The 19821-nt window shown below is 45.8% G+C and overlaps 1 protein-coding gene across 5 annotated transcripts in view; it reads right to left on the minus strand.

The window, feature by feature from the left end:
* The window catches only part of MIPEP (mitochondrial intermediate peptidase), a 164773-nt gene that overhangs the window by 140341 nt on the left and 4611 nt on the right, over positions 1-19821 (minus strand). For all 5 annotated transcript variants that reach the window (XR_005782262.1, XM_040448037.1, XM_040448038.1 and 2 more), the window contains exons 3-7: positions 17582-17670; positions 14578-14664; positions 9246-9309; positions 4722-4904; positions 3506-3662 (exon numbers count right to left, since the gene is read on the minus strand). Coding sequence is in view for 4 of the 5 variants with exons in the window: in XM_040448037.1 (XP_040303971.1) it covers positions 3506-3662; positions 4722-4904; positions 9246-9309; positions 14578-14664; positions 17582-17670 (580 nt within the window). In the remaining variant the exon portion in view is untranslated. The remainder of the gene's footprint in view (positions 1-3505; positions 3663-4721; positions 4905-9245; positions 9310-14577; positions 14665-17581; positions 17671-19821) is intronic.

Consider the following 19821-nt stretch of genomic DNA (forward strand, 5'->3'; position numbering starts at 1 on the left):
AATAAAATAAAATAAAATAAAATAAAATAAAATAAAATAAAATAAAAGAATGGGTTTGAAAGCCCCTGAAAACAAATAAACGCCTCACTGGAAAATTATTTCCTAATTCACCTGCCATATGAGTGCCTACCTTAACCTTGATTTATATGCCTTCCCACCTCCTTCTCTCTGCTCAAAGTTCACCATTTCTTCACCACCGATTTCCAGTTTCACCTCCCTCATAAAACCCTCAACAACTACATAAGCATATGACAAACTTCCCGAACTCCTAAAATCCTCTAGCATTGTTCTGTCTATACTCACCACTCGTTTGGCACTGAAAAGACACTGACCTGCGTTACTGTTTATATTTAGATCACTGAGCTCCCCAACTACATTTTAAATTCCTTAAGGACACAAACTCATATCCTCTGTGGCTCTGTGCACAACAGCCCAACTCTAACATACGACCATGCTAACCACCTGGCGAGCAGTGGATTTGCTCGTAATGATACCTGGCATTAGCAGCTGCAAGTCCGGTGGGTTGGAGAATCCACACTGCTCACCCCAGCAGTCAATCCTCGACCTTCTTTAGATTTCACATGTCCTCAGCATTTGAGTCAGCTGATCACTGTCCTCCCCTTAAGTCACTTCCTGGCATGGCCTCCAGGACCACCCACTCTGTTCACTTTCCTCCTCTTTCATTGATGCTCCTTCTTCGCGGCCATGACTGGCTTTTCCTCATATCCCTGACATCTTAAACTTGGGAGAGCCCAGAGCTCAGTCCCTGGACTTCCGTTCTTCTTCAAATGCACTCACTCCCCTGGACACCTCAGACAAACTCATGCCCTAAAATACAGACCCTAATTTATCTCTCTGGCTCAGAGCCCTCTCCTCAACTCCTGCCTACTCAACATCACCATGTGAACACCAATTGGCACCTCAACTTAACCTGAACCAAACGAAGCCTCCAGGCCCCTCCCTCTTAGTTGACAGCAACTCACTATGTCTTTTCAGTTGATCAGCTTAAAAATCTTGGTTCCCCTTCAAAATGCTGTGTCTCTAGAATCTGACACCTCCTATGACTCCACTGCCACCACTTTGGTCAAGCCGCCATCTTTCTCATCACGATTACTGCAAAACCCCTTCTGACAGGCCTCTCCTCCACCCTTGCCTCTCTGCAGCCTATCTCGGTGTCAGCAGGACATGACCTGCCATCAAAATGTAAGACAGATCACCCTACTTCTCTGCTCAAACCCCCAAATGACTTCCCATCTCGCTCGAGGAAAAGCCCTGAACACAGCTCCTCCTTGCGTCTGCCTCCACCTCTTCCCGCTCCCCTCGCTCACCCCACTCGCCACTTTGCCCTTTTTGCTTCTCAGATGTGTCCAGCTACCTAGGGTCCTCTGCCCTTGCCGTGCCTCCATCTGGAACTTTCTTCCCCTAAGAGCCACAGGCTTATTCCTGCACCTCCTTCAAGTCTATGCTCATTTGCCCCGCCCCCAGCCCCGTCAACTCTGTTTAAAATCCACACACGTTCACATTCCTTAACCCCTTCCCCATCCAGTTTTCTCTACAGCTTGTATTAACTAATAAAATACTGTGTTCTTTACCTATTTATGTCGGTCTTATCTCCCTTACAGAAATATAAACCGCTCCAGAGCAGGAATTTCCATCTGTGTTACACACTGATTTATTTCTAGGGCCTACAATAATATCTGACACATCGTGGGCACTCGGTAAATACTTGTCAAATCAATGGCTGATGACAGAGAACGAAGATGATGCCTTTTATACATCTGTTTGGTCTCAAACAGCCTACAAAGACCACACACTTAGGGCATGGGTTTAGGGTTCAGCCCTGACACTTTCTGGCACAATAACTAACCCTGGGTTCCTATCCTATAAAGTGGATACGAACATCTACCTCACAGGGCTGTGGAGGCACTGAATAATGGCCCAGAATAAGCATCATACTATTATCACAGCAGACCCTTGAACAACACGGGTTTGAACTGTGTGGGTGCACTTACACATGGATATTTTTCAACAGATACATATAGTACTATAAACATTTTTCCTCCAGTTTACTTTATTATAATACAGTACATAATACATATAACCTACCAAATACGGATGACAAACTGTTTGTCATTGGTAAGGCTTCCAGTTGACAGTGGACTGTCAGTAGTTAAGTTTTGGGGAGTCAAAAGTTACATGTGGATTTCCAACTATGCGGGGAGGGGGGGGTGTCAGCACCCCTGCACTGTTCAAGGGTCAACCGTACATAAAATAATAATAAGAAAACATCCTAACAATCTGGTGACCACAATGACCACAGAAAAACATACAAATTGTCGTACGATCTATTTAGGAGCTAAATGGGGTGTAACAAATTGTTCAGAGACAAGGGCATCTAAGGGAAGTGAAAAGTGAAAAGGCTTTGTGAAAGACGTGGGTTTGGGGCTGAACGCTGAAAACCGTATAGGATTTGAACAGACAGACTGGGACGGGGGAGCTGTTCCCCATGCAGGGAACGACATGAGCAAAGCGGGGAGTGACATGTGCCTATGGCTTCGCAGAGAGCCTCGAAGGGTCAAGGGAGACGGCTGCTTGCAAAAGAAATGGCCATTTTTAAGAACACTTTGAAGAAGACAGGAACATACTAGAGAGAGAAGGGATACGCACGGAAGGAATAAAGACAGAACAGAATCAACGATGTGATCTTCCGCCCACACAGAGTTCATTTCCAGCGTTCCCTCTCAACCCGTGAAGGGCACGTCCGCCCAGATGCTCAACCGGAAACCGAGGGTAGCCAGCACACCGTGTCCTCCTCCCTCTCAACCCACCACCAAGTCTTGGAGGTTCTAGCTCTGACAGGTATCTTGAACTGAACAGTTCCAGCATCACAACTACCCTGCTCCTGACCCTGTGTGAACTATCACGGCAATTTAATATGCCTTTGAACAAACCTACTATATACGCTTATATTTGTACTACCGTGTAACGTTTCCTTTATATACCATAAATCATAAAGAGCTCAGCAGAGCACAAGGCAAGACTTTCACAAACCCCAGGATGCTTCTTCCCACCTTCCCATCCAGCACTCTTCTCTCTGAACAGGAGGTTCATATACCCACATGCTTTTATAGTCCTAGCCTATATTCAACCTTGTCTTCAGCAGACACATTGATCTTTCCCCTCCTCTCATCCTAATCCTAACCGACGTGGTTGGGTTGAACACAGAAACCGGCTGACTTAAAATGAACAGAATTTAAATTAGCATCAATGAAAATTTAAGTATGACTTCACTCTCGACGTGCACAAGAAATAAACTACCTCAGTTGGAGAGAATATATTTCCAATTACTGGCTCTATTTAAAGGTCAGGTCTATCTAAACAGGCAGAAAATCTCAATAAGTGGGGCTCTGAGGATATTAAAAGAGAATGCTAATTTAGAGCCACGTAAAATAGAAGCTGAGTTTTGTGAAAATCCTGTTTTAAAAAGCTGGGTAAACGAGCTTACCTGGACTTTGGGCTATTGTTCCTTGGAGGGCTCTGTGGGAGTACGTGGAGTACCCCACTAACTTTGCCAGCAGGTCTCTGTTGCTGAGCAATTCCTCCAAACATCTCAACTGACCAGCATTGGGATAAAGAAAAATTTTATAAGCGGCTTCTCGCACCTACATTTAAAATGTAAACGGCAGAAGGTATAATAAGTACCATGACATGGAGGCCCACGCAATAAAAATATAGGCTAACTCTCACCCCCTCTGTTCTACAGGTGATCACTACTTTAAAATGAAAGTAAGGGATGAACCACCTGGGTGGCTCAGTCAGTTAAGCGTCCGACTTCGGCTCAGGTCATGATCTCATGGCTCGTGAGTTCAAGCCCTGAGTCGGGCTCTGTGCTGACAGCTCGGAGCCTGGAGCCTGTTTCAGATTCTGTGTCTCCCTCTCTCTCTCTCTGCCCCTCCCCAACTTGTACTCACATGAGCTCTCTCTCTCTCTCTCTCTCTCGCTCAAAAATAAACATTAAAAAAAATAATAAATAAGGGTTTACACAGAGTGAATAAAGCTTTTAGATTCAGAAACTAGCATGGGGTATAAACACATACTTGACTGGAGTTCTCGGTCATGGGTTCTGGGGGGACATACCCAACCATACCCAATTTTACCCAACACACGTGCTATAAAGCACCTTTAACCAGGTAAAGACTACAGGCAGCAAGAATCTGGGTAGTCTAGAATGTAATTGTTATATATTTCTTTATCATACTTCAAAAATTAGGAGTTCTGGGGGCCCCTGGGTGGCTCAGTCGGTTGAGCGTCTGACCTCGGCTCAGGTCATGATCTCACAGCTCGTGAGTTCGAGCCCCACGTCGGGCTCTGTACTGACAGCTCAGAGCCTGGAGCCTGCTTCTGCTTCTGTGTCTCCCTCTCTCTCTGCCCCCAACCCACTTGCATTCTGTCTCTGTCTCTCTCAAAAATAAATAAACATTTAGGAAAAAAAATTTTTTTAATAAAAAAAAATTTAAATGAGTAGTTCTTTATGAGATGAATAATTAAACCATTTTCATATTCATAGCATTTACAGAATTAATAATCCCACAGTCCAATTTTAGGGCTTAGTAACACTGAGGCATTTTTAAAGGTATAATTACATCATCACTGAATTTTGGGTTCAAACAGTAGCAAACACAGATGAGACCTAGACTATAAAGCGAGGGGAATACACATACCAAGTCATCTGGAGATTCTGCGTGTAGACCATCAACTATCACGTGATTTCCAGCGACTACAAAGTTTTGATGAATGTGTTCTGGCAAGAGATGCTTCTCAATCTTGTTGGGAAAGTTAGTTCCCATGAGAAATGTATTACTCAAATCCAAGATTTTAACATTCAGGTCCACTGCTCTCTTACGCTACATGCGGAGGGAGTAAAAGTTATTTAAAGGCATTTAAAGTAGTATTTCACAACTGACTTAACAGACCATCTATTAAGACAGTAAAGCAACATATTGAATAAGATACTAAATATATTAAATGAAATGAATATTGAGTATATTGCTTGTGCCATAAATATATAATATACTACGAACTATGTGAATTCTATTTTTGATATGTATTTAATATCTTAACAAAATGATTATCCTATGGTTTTTATAGTGTTTCTATGCTTAATATTTACGTACGTTCTAGAGCTCTGTTATGCCTAGGTTATATAATCTTTGCAATTCACAACATTGGGAGGTACACAATCCTTCCCTATCCCCCCCAAAACCTCTTAGTTAAGCGAATCAGAGAATAGCAGGAAGTTGAATCTAATCAATATGATACTTATAAGTGTTTGTGGGCTAAAAAGAGTAAGTATTTGAAGGACACATTTGGAAACATCCTCGATCCTAAAAGATCGGACAGAAAGGTCAAAGGGAAGGAAAGGAATTACTGTAAGTCTTCACAAGAGCGTAACGAGCATGCAGAGGGGGACACACGTTAGCAGTTCTGCCTCTGCACACACTTGATTAGCTAGAGAAGGCCAGCAGGGGTGGGGGGGGGGGGGCAGAGCCAGACGGAGCCTGCAGGGCCGACTGTATCTTCCGGCTCCATGCCTGGCACCTGTCAGCCCGCCGAGCCCCTGACCATGATATTAGATGGTGTTGGCACACCTACGTGGGGTTTTTTCTTGCAGTCACGCCTCGAGGATATACAATCCCCTAAGAAAGCATGTATTAGCCGAGGGGTGACACAGACGTTTTGAATGAAACCTCACTACAGTGCACATAATCAGCCAGCTCTACTGGAGGACGAGGATGAATCTGCAGTTATTGTTACTAGGAAACTAGACAGGCATGTGGACCTGTGAAAGGCTTCGGGTGAAATCAGATGCACGTCTTTCTGGGAAGGGGTCAGTAGCTGCCAGCACATTCTGAACTGTACTATGACCCAAAAACATGGTTAAGCAGCACTAATTGTTTTTTTAAAGGTATTGAAGAGGGGCGCCTGGGTGGCTCAATTGGTTGGGCTTCCAACTTCGGCTCAGGTCGTGATCTCACGGCTTGTGAGTTCGAGCCCCGCGTCGGGCTCTGTGCTGACAGCTCGGAGCCTGGAGCCTGCTTCGGATTCTGTGTCTCCCTCTTTCTCTCTACCCCTCTCCCACTCGTGCTCTCTCTCTTCTCAAAAATAAATAAAAACATTTTAAAAAAATTTTTTTAAAAAGGTATTTTAGATGGTGATGTACACTTGATAAGATGCTGGGGAAAAAATTAAGTATACGTTAATAACCAAAAATTCTACAATATAGAAAATTCAAACTTCGTGGGAAAACTGAGTTTTCAGATACTTCAAGGTCTTTATTAGTCCCGATTTCCTGTTGCCTATTTTGTTTCTACTATGACCATTTATCACCACCTAATGGTAATCATTGGAATAACCCAAAAAGGCAAAAGATGCGGAATAGCACTACAGTTCCAAAATGTTCCACAAAACCTTGACTATGAAAAAATAAAGCGATGAGATTATTTCAAAGAATTTACCACCTGTCAAAGTCCCCCTGGAATTAAAAACTGGGTTTCCTTCCTGCCCTCACCAATTTTCCAGGCATAGCCTTTCATCATTCTGGGATAAAGATGCAGTATTCGCACTTCTAAGAATTCTAGGAGATTGTTGTGCTAAGTTATCAAATGATTGCTAAAAAATATACACATCCAATAATTTTAAACTTTTCAATTATATTCACGCGAGACCTTTACAATAAAATAAGAAATAACGTGGGAAGAATACGGAAAAAAATATACAGGCCTTTATAATCTGTACATTATGTTGGTGGGTTTCTTTCAAGATCTCTCTTTTAAAAAGGGTAACGTGTCTCCTCTTACCTGTCTTAGTGGCGCACCTTTGAGCACAGACAGAAATTATAAGAGAGGAGGAGTTCAGCAGGTTTACTTGACTTGCATGTTTAATGCTCATGAGTTCCCAGGGAGTTACGTGCTGGGCGGGGGGCAGCTACCCTTGTAAGAACACTCAAGACGTAAAAGCAACAAGTTCAATGCCGGCAAAACGGACCTTGACCTGACACCCAACGCTTCTGGGTAAAGTTTCAAAAACATGGTTCCTGAAGATTACATAAGATAATAAGACTGTTCACCTACTTTCTCTACCAGGAACGACAGTATTCTCCACTATCTTCCTTCTGAATATCAGACCTGATTAGTATTAGCTAGTATTATTATGATTCCCATATAGTCGCTCAATATTTGCTGAGGCCAAAACTGGAAAAAAACATGACCCGTGTTCTTGGTCCTTGAGAAGCCTATAATTTAGACAAGTAATGCACAGGAACCGCTTCGAGAAAAGGCAGGAAGAGGTAAACGCCATGTGCATGAAACACATAAAATGGGAGTTCAGATGAATACAAACTTCCACCTGGGGAACTGGTAAGGGCTTCGCGGACACGGTGGTCTGAGGATGAAGCCTGGGCGGGGGCTTGAGGCAGGCGGGCCGGGTGAGCAAGACAGCAGGAGGAGGATGGGGACCACGCACGAAAGTGGTCCAACGGTGTCACGAGTTACCGAGTTACGGGGGAGCACAGGGAAGGCTGAGAAAGCACCGCCACGGACACTCTTCGTTACGTATCAGCTGCCGTTGATACTTTTCCAATAGGCAATGGAGAGTGACTGAAAGGTTCTGGGCGGGACGGTAAGGATCACACCAAGACTTTAAGGAAATCACTTCAACGTTCACAGACAGGTCAGACTGACCAGCAGACAACCCGAGCCGGATTGGCAAGCAGCCTCTGGAGTCCGAGCCTCCTGCAGCTACTGGCCCTGTGACCCTGGGTAGATCACAGAAACTCGAGGTGCCCCCGTCCCTCATCTACAAAACGGGAGCGACAGCAAGCGCCTCAGAGAGGCTATAAAGATGTGATGAAACACACATGCTTCAAACAGCAAATGCTTAATTATCAATTGCTTAGCCATCAATTATAATGAGCGTCAGCAAGACCAGGACCTTTAGGACAGCCCAGTGTGGCGATAAGGTTCAAGGTGAGCTGTCGGGGGAGGGGGGACAGATGCAGAGGCTCTACAGAACGATCCGAGGATTCTGTCACGAATTGCTGCATAAAAGTACTGGGAATAAAAAAACGCAAACTAACCCCCAATTTTTATTTGAGTGACTCAGAGAACAGCGGACTCATTATACCGAGAAGTGATAATAAAGATCTGGCTTGAAGAGAGGCCGATTTTAAGCAACATGAATTTACAGTAGGGCCTGTCAGCCTCTCAAGACTGCTGGGAGGCATGTGTGGACTCAGGGTTCGGTCAGGAGTCTCGTGCTGAGCCCTTAAAGCCACATAAACACATCCACGCGTTTACAAGCGGCCCCAGCATTACTCAAACCCAGCACCAATCAAAATGATGTTACCTGTTGTAGATGACACATACCCTCAAAACTGTGACCTCTACTTTCTAGAATACTCTGACGAACTAACCTCTATTAACAGGTAAGTGGATTTGTGTTCTATTTATTAGGAGAAACATACCTACAAAAAAAAAAAAAAAGCATAACCATAATAGACTGCAGGCAAGTAGGGAGATAACTGTGGAGCAGGCAGATTTTCAGGGGTGGTCAACTCACCCCCATTCTCCCAGCCTTCATACTGAAATGAGGCATTCAAGTTTCGTAGGATACTGCGTTCTAGAAAGAGAAGTGGCCAGGGCTAGAAAATCTGTGGATACTAAGGATGAGAACTTGAGCAGATCACTTTGTCCTATTTCCAGATCTGTGAAAGGAGGGGTGTGAACAATGCATAAGGTCGCTCCTGTCCCAGGGTAGACACTGCAGACCCCCTGCTTCCTGTTTCCGGAACAAAACCGTGTGGATCTGTCAAAGACGTGTGTAATGTGAATACGCGCACCTCTGTCAAGTTCTTAACAATGTTCCCTGTGCGTCCACTTCCAACCTCGACCTTCACAACTCTCAGCCTTCCTGCTCACGTGCCTCTTTCCCGATATTGCCCATCTAAATGCACATCTAAAACACCCCCAGTGTCTCAAGCAAGGTCTTAATTCCGAATCGTCACGGGTGGCAGACTTGCAGAGTCTGAGCACTACATTCAGACACAACTAATCGAAGTATCTCGCGACACAAACAGCCCAAGAGTTTTTATGACAAACGAATTTAAGCAACACACAAGGGCGACAGCAACAAAGAAACCAACTGGACGTTAGCAAAACAAGAGGAAAAACCAGAGAGGAAATATTCACCTTCTCTTTGTCTAGGTGGATTCCGCTGATTTCAAAATCAAACATAAACAGTTCGGCCACTCGCCTATAAACAAAACGAACCCAGGTTACAATGGGTAACAATAATTATTCACATAATCACTTTCTTGGTAAATAAATTGGACTTTTCAACCATACTCTGCAAAAGTCAGATGCATCAACACACACACACGCACGCACGCACTTTCTTTAAAACCAGGAGCTTAACATCTCAGAAGTCAGTCCAAACATCTAGCTGATGGACTGGGCTTTTAAGCTCTCCGATGGGTGATTTAGTATCATATACGCCATGTTAACTGTATGATAAGTCTTAAACTGACAATTTTAACTGACAAAGGAATGACAATTTCTCCAATGAGGCCAATTTATCTGCCGTGGTTTTTTTTGTTTGTTTGTTTGTTTTTTCTGGAAAAGATGGCCATCTTTTTGACTGTCCACCGTCTTTCCTTCAAAAAAAAACTTGCTGCATACTTTATGCAACCCACCAAATAAGTACTTGCGGGCTGTACACATGCTAAGTGCAAGTAGGTAAAACTCGATAATCCAGCATGTATATTTAACGGAACTACAGAGTATCCTAGACTGCTTGTGGGTAAAGACGTGTGTGTTCCACAAGGCCCGGGTCCCAGAAGGAAACCGATACTTTTTGAATGAATGAACACAAGGTTAAAGATACAAATGTCCTAACAAGGATACAAATGAAGAATTTGGGAACTTCAAAGAGAGACCATCAGAAACATCCTTCCACAGGTCAGCACTATGTGAACCATCACCCTTCATTCCTGCATCGCTGTTAAAAGGCAGGTTCCTTACTTATCTGCTCCCATCCACCTAGCGCTATATCTGCTAAGACTTGTGATGGAAGGTTCCCTCACCATTTCCAGAATTCATACTAGCATGCACCGTAGAAAGCAACATCTTTTTTCTTCGCATTTTTTTTAATATAATTCATCATCAAGTTGGCTAACATACAGCGCATACAGCGTGCTTTTGGTTTTGGGGGTGGATTCCCATGATTCATTGCTTACATACAACACCCAGTGAGAGCAAGGTTTTTAATAATCATCAAATGCATCTGCAGACTTAAAAACATGCCCTAATTTTCCCCACCTTTCCTTGATGTAACAATTTCATCAGGACACTAAAAAGAACCGGAAACAATGGAGCAGAAAGTATCTTGAACACCATCTAAAGGAAGGGGTACCTTTTCATTAATTTTCTCCTGTAATATTTTATGCTTAGAAGTCCATCTCTCCCTTTTTAGTTCTAAGCTAACTTGATGTTGTTTACTTTCCCGTTAGATACCAAAGGAACCCAAATACTGAATTCATACATGTACTAATTGAGAGAAAATTTGGCGAGCTATGGAAACAGGACGAGTACACACAGCTCTTCAAATCTACTTCAGCGGAAAACACGGTCCCTGATGTCCGGGAGATAAGGATCTAATACCACTCGTTAAGTAAATCTGACCGGTAGATACGTTATCAGGGGATCAGGAAACAAAAACGTATCTGAAAGCACTTCTGCCAGTATCAGTAACCTGTAAGTAACAAATCATGCACGTCACTTCTTTATTAGCATGGGAAAATTACTCCTTAAGTGGTAGCTATTTATTTGGGTGGTGACGGGGAGGAGGACCAGAAGTGAGGCAATCACCCGAATTAACCCCTTCTTCCCTACACCACCAGCCTAGGCCAGGCTGCTGTAACCCTTGCCAGCCCTCCGGCCCTCCAGGACGACCTCTGTCAAGGTCAGCAGTCATTAGTGTGATTAAACTGGCATCCCATGAATCACCCTATCCTCTGCTGCGAGGCCTCTGCAGGCTGTCCCCCACTACCAAGCAAATCAGGTTCCTCTGCTGTAGGCTCCAGAGGCATTTGTGATTTCCACTCAACAACCTTAATCCAAAAAAAAAAAAAAAAAAATCGTTGGGAGAACACAGAATCTTTGCAAAAGGTTATGTTGGAGCCACGTGAGGGAGTCATGGATGCTTAAATATAATAAGCAGAGAGAACGAAACACAGCGGCAACCAGTGTTTTAAGAAGTCAATACATGTATTAGAGAGCGTGAAAAATAGTTACGATTAGCTTTACATGTAGAAGCCTGTTCCTTATTCATAGACTACAAACCTGTGAACGCCACCATGATAATTACTTATTTATTTCAACTCCTTCCAAACCCCAATAATTAAAAACATGAAACAGAGTACACTTGGACAATTTTTCAAAGGCCTTGTGCACGAGGTTTTCAGTTTTTCTTCCAACTGGTAGCAGCCACTTGACAATAAATTCTTTGATGCTGTGCCGGAAGCGGGGTTTCTTGGCTGATGGGACTTGTTTTCTTTTCTCTTTAATGCTGCTGCACGCTTGGAACCAATTTCAAGTGTAACACCTCTTTCTGTCAATAGTAATTTTTTTAACTATTTTTTTCGGGAATTAAGTTATCCAAATATTTGATCTACTCTCCTTGACTTTCCTGACTTGGCTTTCCCTGACTCTTTAGAAAGGGTCTACTTATCTTCCTGATTATTGCCCACTATACTTTGAATGGACAGAATTAACGTTCTTCTAAAAATTCTGAAAATTCAACAGACCACATTAATAATTTAGTCACTCACCTTCTTTCTTAAATAATGTTAAGGGCTTCACTCGAGCCCCTAAAATATCCCCATTATCTCTATCTCACGGTGATCTCCCTTCCTGAACAGTCAACCTGAAAAACATTCCACTTTATCTTTTCTAGCAAAGGTATTTTCTGTTTGTTTTTATAAGACAAAAAAAGCAAAAAAAAAAGATAACGGGGGTTGATAAATAGGGATGGAAATTTATTGTATAATGTAAGTTTATTACATTATATAATGTAGGTTTATTGTATAACAGCTTTACTGTAGAAATGTAGGAAAAAATTAAAATCGCTAATCTCAGCAAAGACAACCACTATTAAAGTTCTTATATTTCCCTTCAATCTATTTATGTTTTTAAGACGACGTGAAACTAACTACGATAAGGTTAGAGAAATTAGCACATAGTAGGTACTGGAAAAATGTTTGCTGAGTTTCCGAACGGACGTAAAGGGCACCGAATTCCTCACACTGGAACATCGCTCGCCCTGGCTGTTGGGCTGGGTGAGCCAGTGGGGGACACCCAACGGGATGTCCATCCCGAAATGCACAGGCAGAGGCAGTATCTTTGGTCTTGTGAAGACGCTGTCTCAGTGACAACGAACGTGTGGCTAACACCAACAAGAGAAGACCTTCCCTTGGCTTCTATCCAGTTTACTCTCGGTTTATTACACTCCTTGTTTTGAGTAAGTGGGGGCCAACTAACATGGACGTTTGTATCCTGCTTTTTCTTGTGAAATTGTACCACACACACTGAACATTTCTTTAAATGCCATCAAAACCATGGCTTTTAACGTTCGTAACATTTGGTCCCACGAACTAAAAATATTTTCATTTTTCCCACTCTGTAATCTATGCTATGATAAAATTCCTTGCCACATAAATCTCTTTATCCTTTTCTTTATGATACCTTCCAAGAAACTGAGCAAAAAGGGATCCTCCATAACTATTTATCAACTGACACCTAACTAGAGGGGACCCATTATCCCAAACCATTAAAACACTATTCTTACTCTGTTTCTATTCTGTTAAGTGACGGGCTCTCTATTTTTCTTTAAGGATGGAAGGGTCTCATTCTTTGAATGGCTACTATGGGCAAGACACTGGCAAAGCATTTTACTTTCATTATTTCATTTAAACTTCATATGGGGCGCCTGGGTGGCTCAGTCGGTTGAGCGTACGACTTCGGCTCAGGTCATGATCTCACAGTTCTTGAGTTCGAGCCCCGCGTCGGGCTCTGTGCTGACAGCTCAGAGCCTGGAGCCTGTTTCGGATACTCTCTCTCTCTCTCTCTCTCTCTCTCTCTCTCTGCCCCTCCCCCCAACATGCTCGCTCTCTCTCTCTCAAAAATAAAGCATTAAAAAATTTAAAAGTAGAAACATAAAAAATAACATAAAAATCCCGTTGGCATTTTTAGGAACATCTAGAAATGCGGTATGCATCCTGTCGGAACAAGTCCTTTGTACCTACCTAAAATGGTCCGCTATTCCACTACAATTTTTATACATTAAATACAGAAAAGTCGATCTTTAGCAAAATCAGATAATAACCTGTGGTCGCTACTCAGTCAACACCAGCTGAGTATAAATGCAGCACAATGAGCAGGCATTCAGCCTCTCCTTGTTTTGCTAATGAAGACAGAATCAGGCTCAAGCCTAAAATCAGAGTGAAGACAAACCAGTCTGATGATACCACCAGCTTTCCCAGTATCCTCAGCACGAGAATTGACGAAGTGAAATAAGGTCAAACAAGTATCTGCATACTAGGAATTCGGGGGAAATTAATGCCCCAAAGACAGCCTCATTGTGCAATTCGTATGGCACGGTACTCATACATCAGAGAAATAACAAAACCCCATTATCGACGGATCCCTGCAGAGCAGGGCTTCGTGGGGGCTCAGAAGCCCTGTGTGGAGACAGAAAGGAGAGAAGGAAGCAGGAGGAGAGAGAATCGGAGAGTGAAAAGAAGTAAACAACACAAACAGGTAAGAAAACGTATACCCTCTGAGCCACGAGATGAGTAATATATAGATGGCTTAATGACAAAGTTATAAAATTATTAATACGTACATAAATGTGCGCAAAGAAACATGGTATCCAAGATCCTGTATCAAATGTTTTGGAGGACTGACCTAGAAATGTAGCTTTTTCAGTTCGGAATAATGAAGGTCATCTAAGGAACCAAAGGAAATCATTTCAAGGATCTTGACATCCCACCAGTCAATAAAATCAACTGGTTTCTATCTTCCGGTGGTATCGATGATGGAACTTCACGCATGAAGCAAAGTGTAATTCCCAACTGTTTGGAGGAATTCATTCCTTTGGTAAGCACCTACTACAGGCCAGGAACTGCTCTAGGAGCCGGGATTCAGCTCTGAACAAAACAGACCAGTTCCCTGCCCTCCCGGAGTTCCCCATCTAGGGTGGCGGAGAGACGTAAACAAATGAGCAAACAGAAATGCTGGAAAAGGTCAGGACTAAGAAGAGAACACAAGCAGGGTAAGAGGACAGGGCATGACCTGGTACCGAGGAGGAGGAGTGAAGGCCTAAAGAAAGTGCAGGAGTCGTGCAGACTCCGGGAAGAAATGTTCCAGAAGGAGGGGGCTGTGAGTGCGGGGACGCGGTGGGGGTGGGGGAGCCATCCGCTGGCCTCTGTGGTCACAACCATAAGGAACGCAAAGCAGTCAGTACCTGGTTTCTGGATCAAGGGAATCCACAAGTTTTTTGTCAGCTAGCAATTTTTGCAGACTTCGATATAATTCCACATTTGTGTTCAACCTAGAAAAATTACAGATGGAAAAAAAACCAATTAAATGACTTTCTCATACCTTGTTTTTAGCGTTACATTAAGAGAACTGTGTGACATCCGAGCATGCACGCGCCCAGAGACCAACGTTCTGGGGGTTGGTTTTGCCTCTTCGTTTGGAAGAGAGGAAGCGTCACCGCAGCTAGAACAGAAACGGGGAGTCCGTCAGGCGGGGATGTCAGGGTACTGAGGGTTCTGAAAGGTAAGAGGAGACATCTGAAGCCACAACCAGCAGCTGGAAGCAGAAGAGCAGTCGGGAGGGAGGGGACGGGAGGAACGTAGCTGGCCATCTGAGCCCGCTGCCATTGAGAACTCATTCCGTTAGCAATAGGCCAATGGCCACTTCTCTTTGGGTCCTTTTAGTGAGAAAGGAGCGAGGATGGGAGGAAGGATGGGCACAAAGATTTTGTGGTTCCCGAGCGAAGAGCCTAGAACCCGGGTAACCTTTGCCCTCCTGGGCCAGAGTGGCAGGCCCACACCTCTGGGAGAGTTCAAGGACACGGCTTCAGGGACACGCCCTCGAGCTGCAACACCAACCCCACCGCTACTCTGTGACCTCGGGCAAGTTATTTGAATCCCCCCAGCTTGTCCGGCTTCAGGTCACCCTGAGGGTTAAATGACATGCTACGTGTAGAGCACACACTCCCCACCCTAGTGGACAAACACTAGCCTCGCCAGCCTGCCCTTGCCCCCCACCCCCACCCCCACTCCCAACAGCAGTTTTGCCCTCAGCCCGGGTCGCCATCCCACAGCCAGGTCCTCAGTCCTTCTTTCCCGGACGCCAAAAAGTCCTGGCACTCTCGGGGCTAAACAGTGAACTGGTTTGGGATACGATGTGCTCCCTGCCTGGTAGGTCCTCTGGGAAGGACGAGGCGGTAAGAACCATCAGCCAGTCCGTACTCAGGCACCCGAGGTCCCCAGTCAGTGCGTAATCAAACACCTGCAGCTCTGCAGAAATTGAAGGGCTTCTGTTGCTGTGGTTCTCACCGGCCACCCCAGAGACGAGGGGACTGAGGCACTCACCGCCACTGGGAGGATGCTCGCCCAGAAGGGCAGGCATACCACGGCTCCTGCACCCGGGCATCACTCCCAGGAAACCGGGAGAAAACCGACGTGGGCGCCTATCTCCCCCAGGCCCGCTCACCCTACGGGCCACCGCGTGTCACAAGGACAGGTTTAGAGGCAGCCCGCAGTGTCCTCCCTTCAGAGGTTGGAGCCAACGTCCCACGTGACGTTTTGTGTCCTAAGATCCTGAGATAAGGTCTCTAGCCTACAGCTGGCATCGACTCTAAACAAACACACCTCATCTCAGGCTTCTATTTCCGCTACTGGGAATAGATTCCTCGAGGATCAACGGAAGCAGTTACGACAGGACTCGGTTAAGGGCGCCTGGGTGGCTCAGTCGGTTACTAGTGACTCTTGATTTGGGCTCAGGTCGTGACCTCACGTTGGTGAGTTTGAGTCCCACATCGGGGGGATTCACTTTCTCGCGCTCTCTCTCTCCGGCAAAATAAATATATGTTGAAAATATATGTTGAAAAACAAAAAAATACATGTTGAAAACATATGTTGAAATACATATATATATGTCTATGTTGAAATATATGTTGAAAAACAAAGAAAAAGATACAGCTCAGCTAGACCAAAGGAGAAAAGCAGCCCTGGTGCTGAGAATGGAGAGCAGGGCGGGGAATGGAGTGAAGGCTGCGAGTTCTGCCTCCTGACCCTCCCTTCAGGCCCTCGGCAGGCCTCGGGCGGTGGCCAGAGGGTGGCACCGAAGGAAAGACTGGCGCACGTCTCCAGGATGAAGGGAGGACCTTGCCCGGATGCTCAGGACAACACCCGGCTCTCGGTCATGGCTCCCTCGTCGTCCCCCCGCAAAACTCGGAACCCACATCCATGAGGCCGGAACCGCATCTAGACTCAGGCCCGATGCAGCGTTCAATCAAGGTGGCTCAGGCGGGCACCCGGGCAGCTCTGACTCGTTTCTTGGGACTTTTCCCTGAACGGGGCGTGCTCCCTCCCAAGGAGCCCCCCCCCCCGGGCCGCCCCCCCCCCCCCCCCGCCCCGTGCAGCGTGTCTGGGGTCTGCAGGGACCGGCTTCGTCTCTTTCAACTTGCCACGGTGAGCAGCAGAGGCGACAGGAGATCACAGGCACTGTCCCCAGCAGAGCAGGTGACGCTCCGCGGGGCACGAGCAGCAGGTCCCCGTCCAAGCCAGGAGGCCACCGCGTCCACGCCGGGCCGGGCGAGCCGCGGCGCTCTCTCGCGGGGGACGCTGTGCGGCGGCGGCGGCGGCGCGTCGGGCGCCGAAGAGCTTTCGGTACCGCGCGGCCCCCGGGGGTGGTTTTCGCCAGCGCTGCGGAGCTCTCGTGGGCGGCGCAAGGCCTTTCGAGGCCCTTCGGGGTCACCCGAGCCCGCTGCGTCACAGCCCCGGCCCGCCTCGGCCCTCCGGGCTGGCTTTCTGACCGCCCTAGACCCTCCCCGACCCCGAGCTGGGGGGCCTGCAGGGCTGCCGGCGTCGAGACTCGGAGAGGCTCTGACTTAACGTGGCGACGACGGTCACCAGGGCAGCGGGGCTTCGCTCGGTGCCTCACGCGACCGCGGTGTGAGCCCGCCTTCCGCGCAGCAAACCCGACGCAAAGCACGTGACCGCCTCGCTGGCGGGGAAGCCAAGCGACCGACGGAACGAACGGGGGGGGGGGGGGGGGGCCACGGACAGACAGACACGGGGCCACGCCGCGGGTGCCGGGCCGGGGCCCGCCCCCGTCCCAGTCCCCTACCCTGCGGGCGGGGGACAAGCCCGGCGGACAAACCAAACGTCCGAAAGCGCAAATCCACAAAGCCGCGTCGCCCGAGACGCAACGGAGGGGGCGGGGACAGAACATACTTTTCCACCGCGGTGCCGATGCTTGTACAGGCTTCCTCCGCCGCCTCTCGGAACGCGGGCTCGGGGTGGGCGATTTTCACAAAATCGGCCTAATGAGGAAGAAAGACAAAACCGAGAGGGGGTGTGATGGAAGGCTCTCCTCCGAGATCAGAGGGCAGAAGGGAAACCCTCCGCCGTCGAGTCAGCCCCTTGGCTCCGACCTTGGCGTTTCCATTACTGAGCTGTTCCTACACGAGTCGGGCGAAGCGGCCTCTTTCTCAACGTGTTGTGAGTCCCCGGGACCCAGTGGGGATCGTTCCAGAGAAAATACGTTCACTGGCCTCGTTTTAGGAAAGCCGTTCTCCTTCAAACGTAAACGCCAAGTAAATTCTCCCTAATTCTATACTTCAAAAGAAGCAGAATTTTATTTCAAATACTCTACAACTTTCTGGCTAAGATCGTTTACGGTGCGCTTCTCACATGTTAACCTGGCTGCAGAGAACAGCTCTTACAGGGTTCTCTTTTGTTGTTTCAATTGACACACAGCACAGTTTCAAGACTGATTTAACTACATTCTAGCCTTTGTGCAGAAAACAAAGGCACATTCTCTCTTTACAGGCCTTTTAATAAAAATGGATTCCTACTCTTAGCTCCCATGACTCACAATCACCAGGGCCTGCAGCAGCTGCTACGCTGACCTCAGCATTTAACTGAGCTACACTTCTTTCTACTTTTTTAATGAAATCATGTAAAGTTAGACTTTAGTTTTCATGTTAATTGCAGTATACTTCAAAAGAAAAACGCAAGGGAACTACAAAATATCACGGATGTTCCTCGTTCTCTGAGAAAACAACATGTATGACCGGAATAGGAAATAAAACCACCACAAGGTAAAAGTTCCTAATTTTATTATTAGTTTTCAATGTAAAAACATTTAAATCCATAGTTTTATACATCTGATGTAACAATGAGATAACAGTACCTGAAAAATTAGCTATGTAGAATTTACAATTTGTACAAATTACTAATCTACACGTTGCAGAATTTACAATCAATATTAATTTCAAGATACTGGCATACATTTTAAAATTCATCTGTAGTACTGATGAGGAAGACACTACTGTTACATAGGAAATGTATTAAAAAAAGAAAAAGAAAGCGAATGTCCATTTGGTGGCAAATCATAGTTTATAAAATCCTTGCCCTATTATGGTACTGATCCTACTGGCAGATAAAACCTTAAAACTTCAAAAGGAAGAAGGTTCGAGGCACCTGGGTGGCTCAGTCTGTTAAGCGTCCAACTTGCTTTCGGCTCAGGTTATGATCTCACGGTTCGTAAGTTTGAGCCCCACATCAGGCTCTGGGCTGACAGTACGGAGCCTGCTTGGGATTCCCTCTCTCTCCCTCTCTCTACCCCTTCTTCACGCTCTCTCTCTCAAAAATAAACAAACATTTAAAAAAGAAAAGGCAGAAGGTTCTTTGACTTTTTTACTCAAAGATTTCCACATACAAGTCATATTTAAAACTTTTTAAATGCGATACTACTATACCTCATAATCATAAAAAACTTTAAAAATAGGACAAGCTACGGGGCAGAGAGTTAAGATCTCTCAGCGAGGGGCAAAAGCAAAACTGTGGGGAAAAAAAAATCCTAGACCACCACTTAATTAAAATGCAGGCTAAGACAACAAATAAACCACCAACGAAGACATAAAGCCAGTACTTGATGGCACATAAGTGAAATTCCCTGACAACTATGTCCCTTTGCCGATTCCATCGGCACAATTACATGGAGGAAGTGTGAGGGGTCCTTGGGCCGTGAGTGCCTCTCCCCTTCTCCTCCTCCACCCAAAGCATTTGCAGGGCAAACCGAGACCCTATAAAACCGAGAAGTGACTTCCAAACATGCAAAAAACAAGGATGGGGAGGTGTTACGCTGGGTGAAAGAGGTCATTTTCAAAGGGCAAGTAATTCCACTTATCTGACATTTTATTTACTTATTTATTTATTTAACAATTTTTTTTAACGTTTATTTATTTTTGAGACAGGGAGAGACAGCATGAACGGGGGAGAGTCAGAGAGAGAGGGAGGGAGACACAGAATTTGAAACAGGCTCCAGGCTCTGATCTGTGAGCACGGAGCCCGATGTGGGGCTTGAACTCACGGACCGCGAGATCATGACCTGAGCCGAAGTCGGCCGCTTAACTGACTGAGCCACCCAGGCGCCCCATTATCTGACATTTTAAAAGAGGCCAACTGCG

This window comes from Herpailurus yagouaroundi, unplaced genomic scaffold, assembly GCF_014898765.1.
Source record: "Herpailurus yagouaroundi ecotype Mexico unplaced genomic scaffold, PumYag 197, whole genome shotgun sequence".
NCBI classification, from domain to species: Eukaryota; Metazoa; Chordata; class Mammalia; order Carnivora; family Felidae; genus Herpailurus; species Herpailurus yagouaroundi.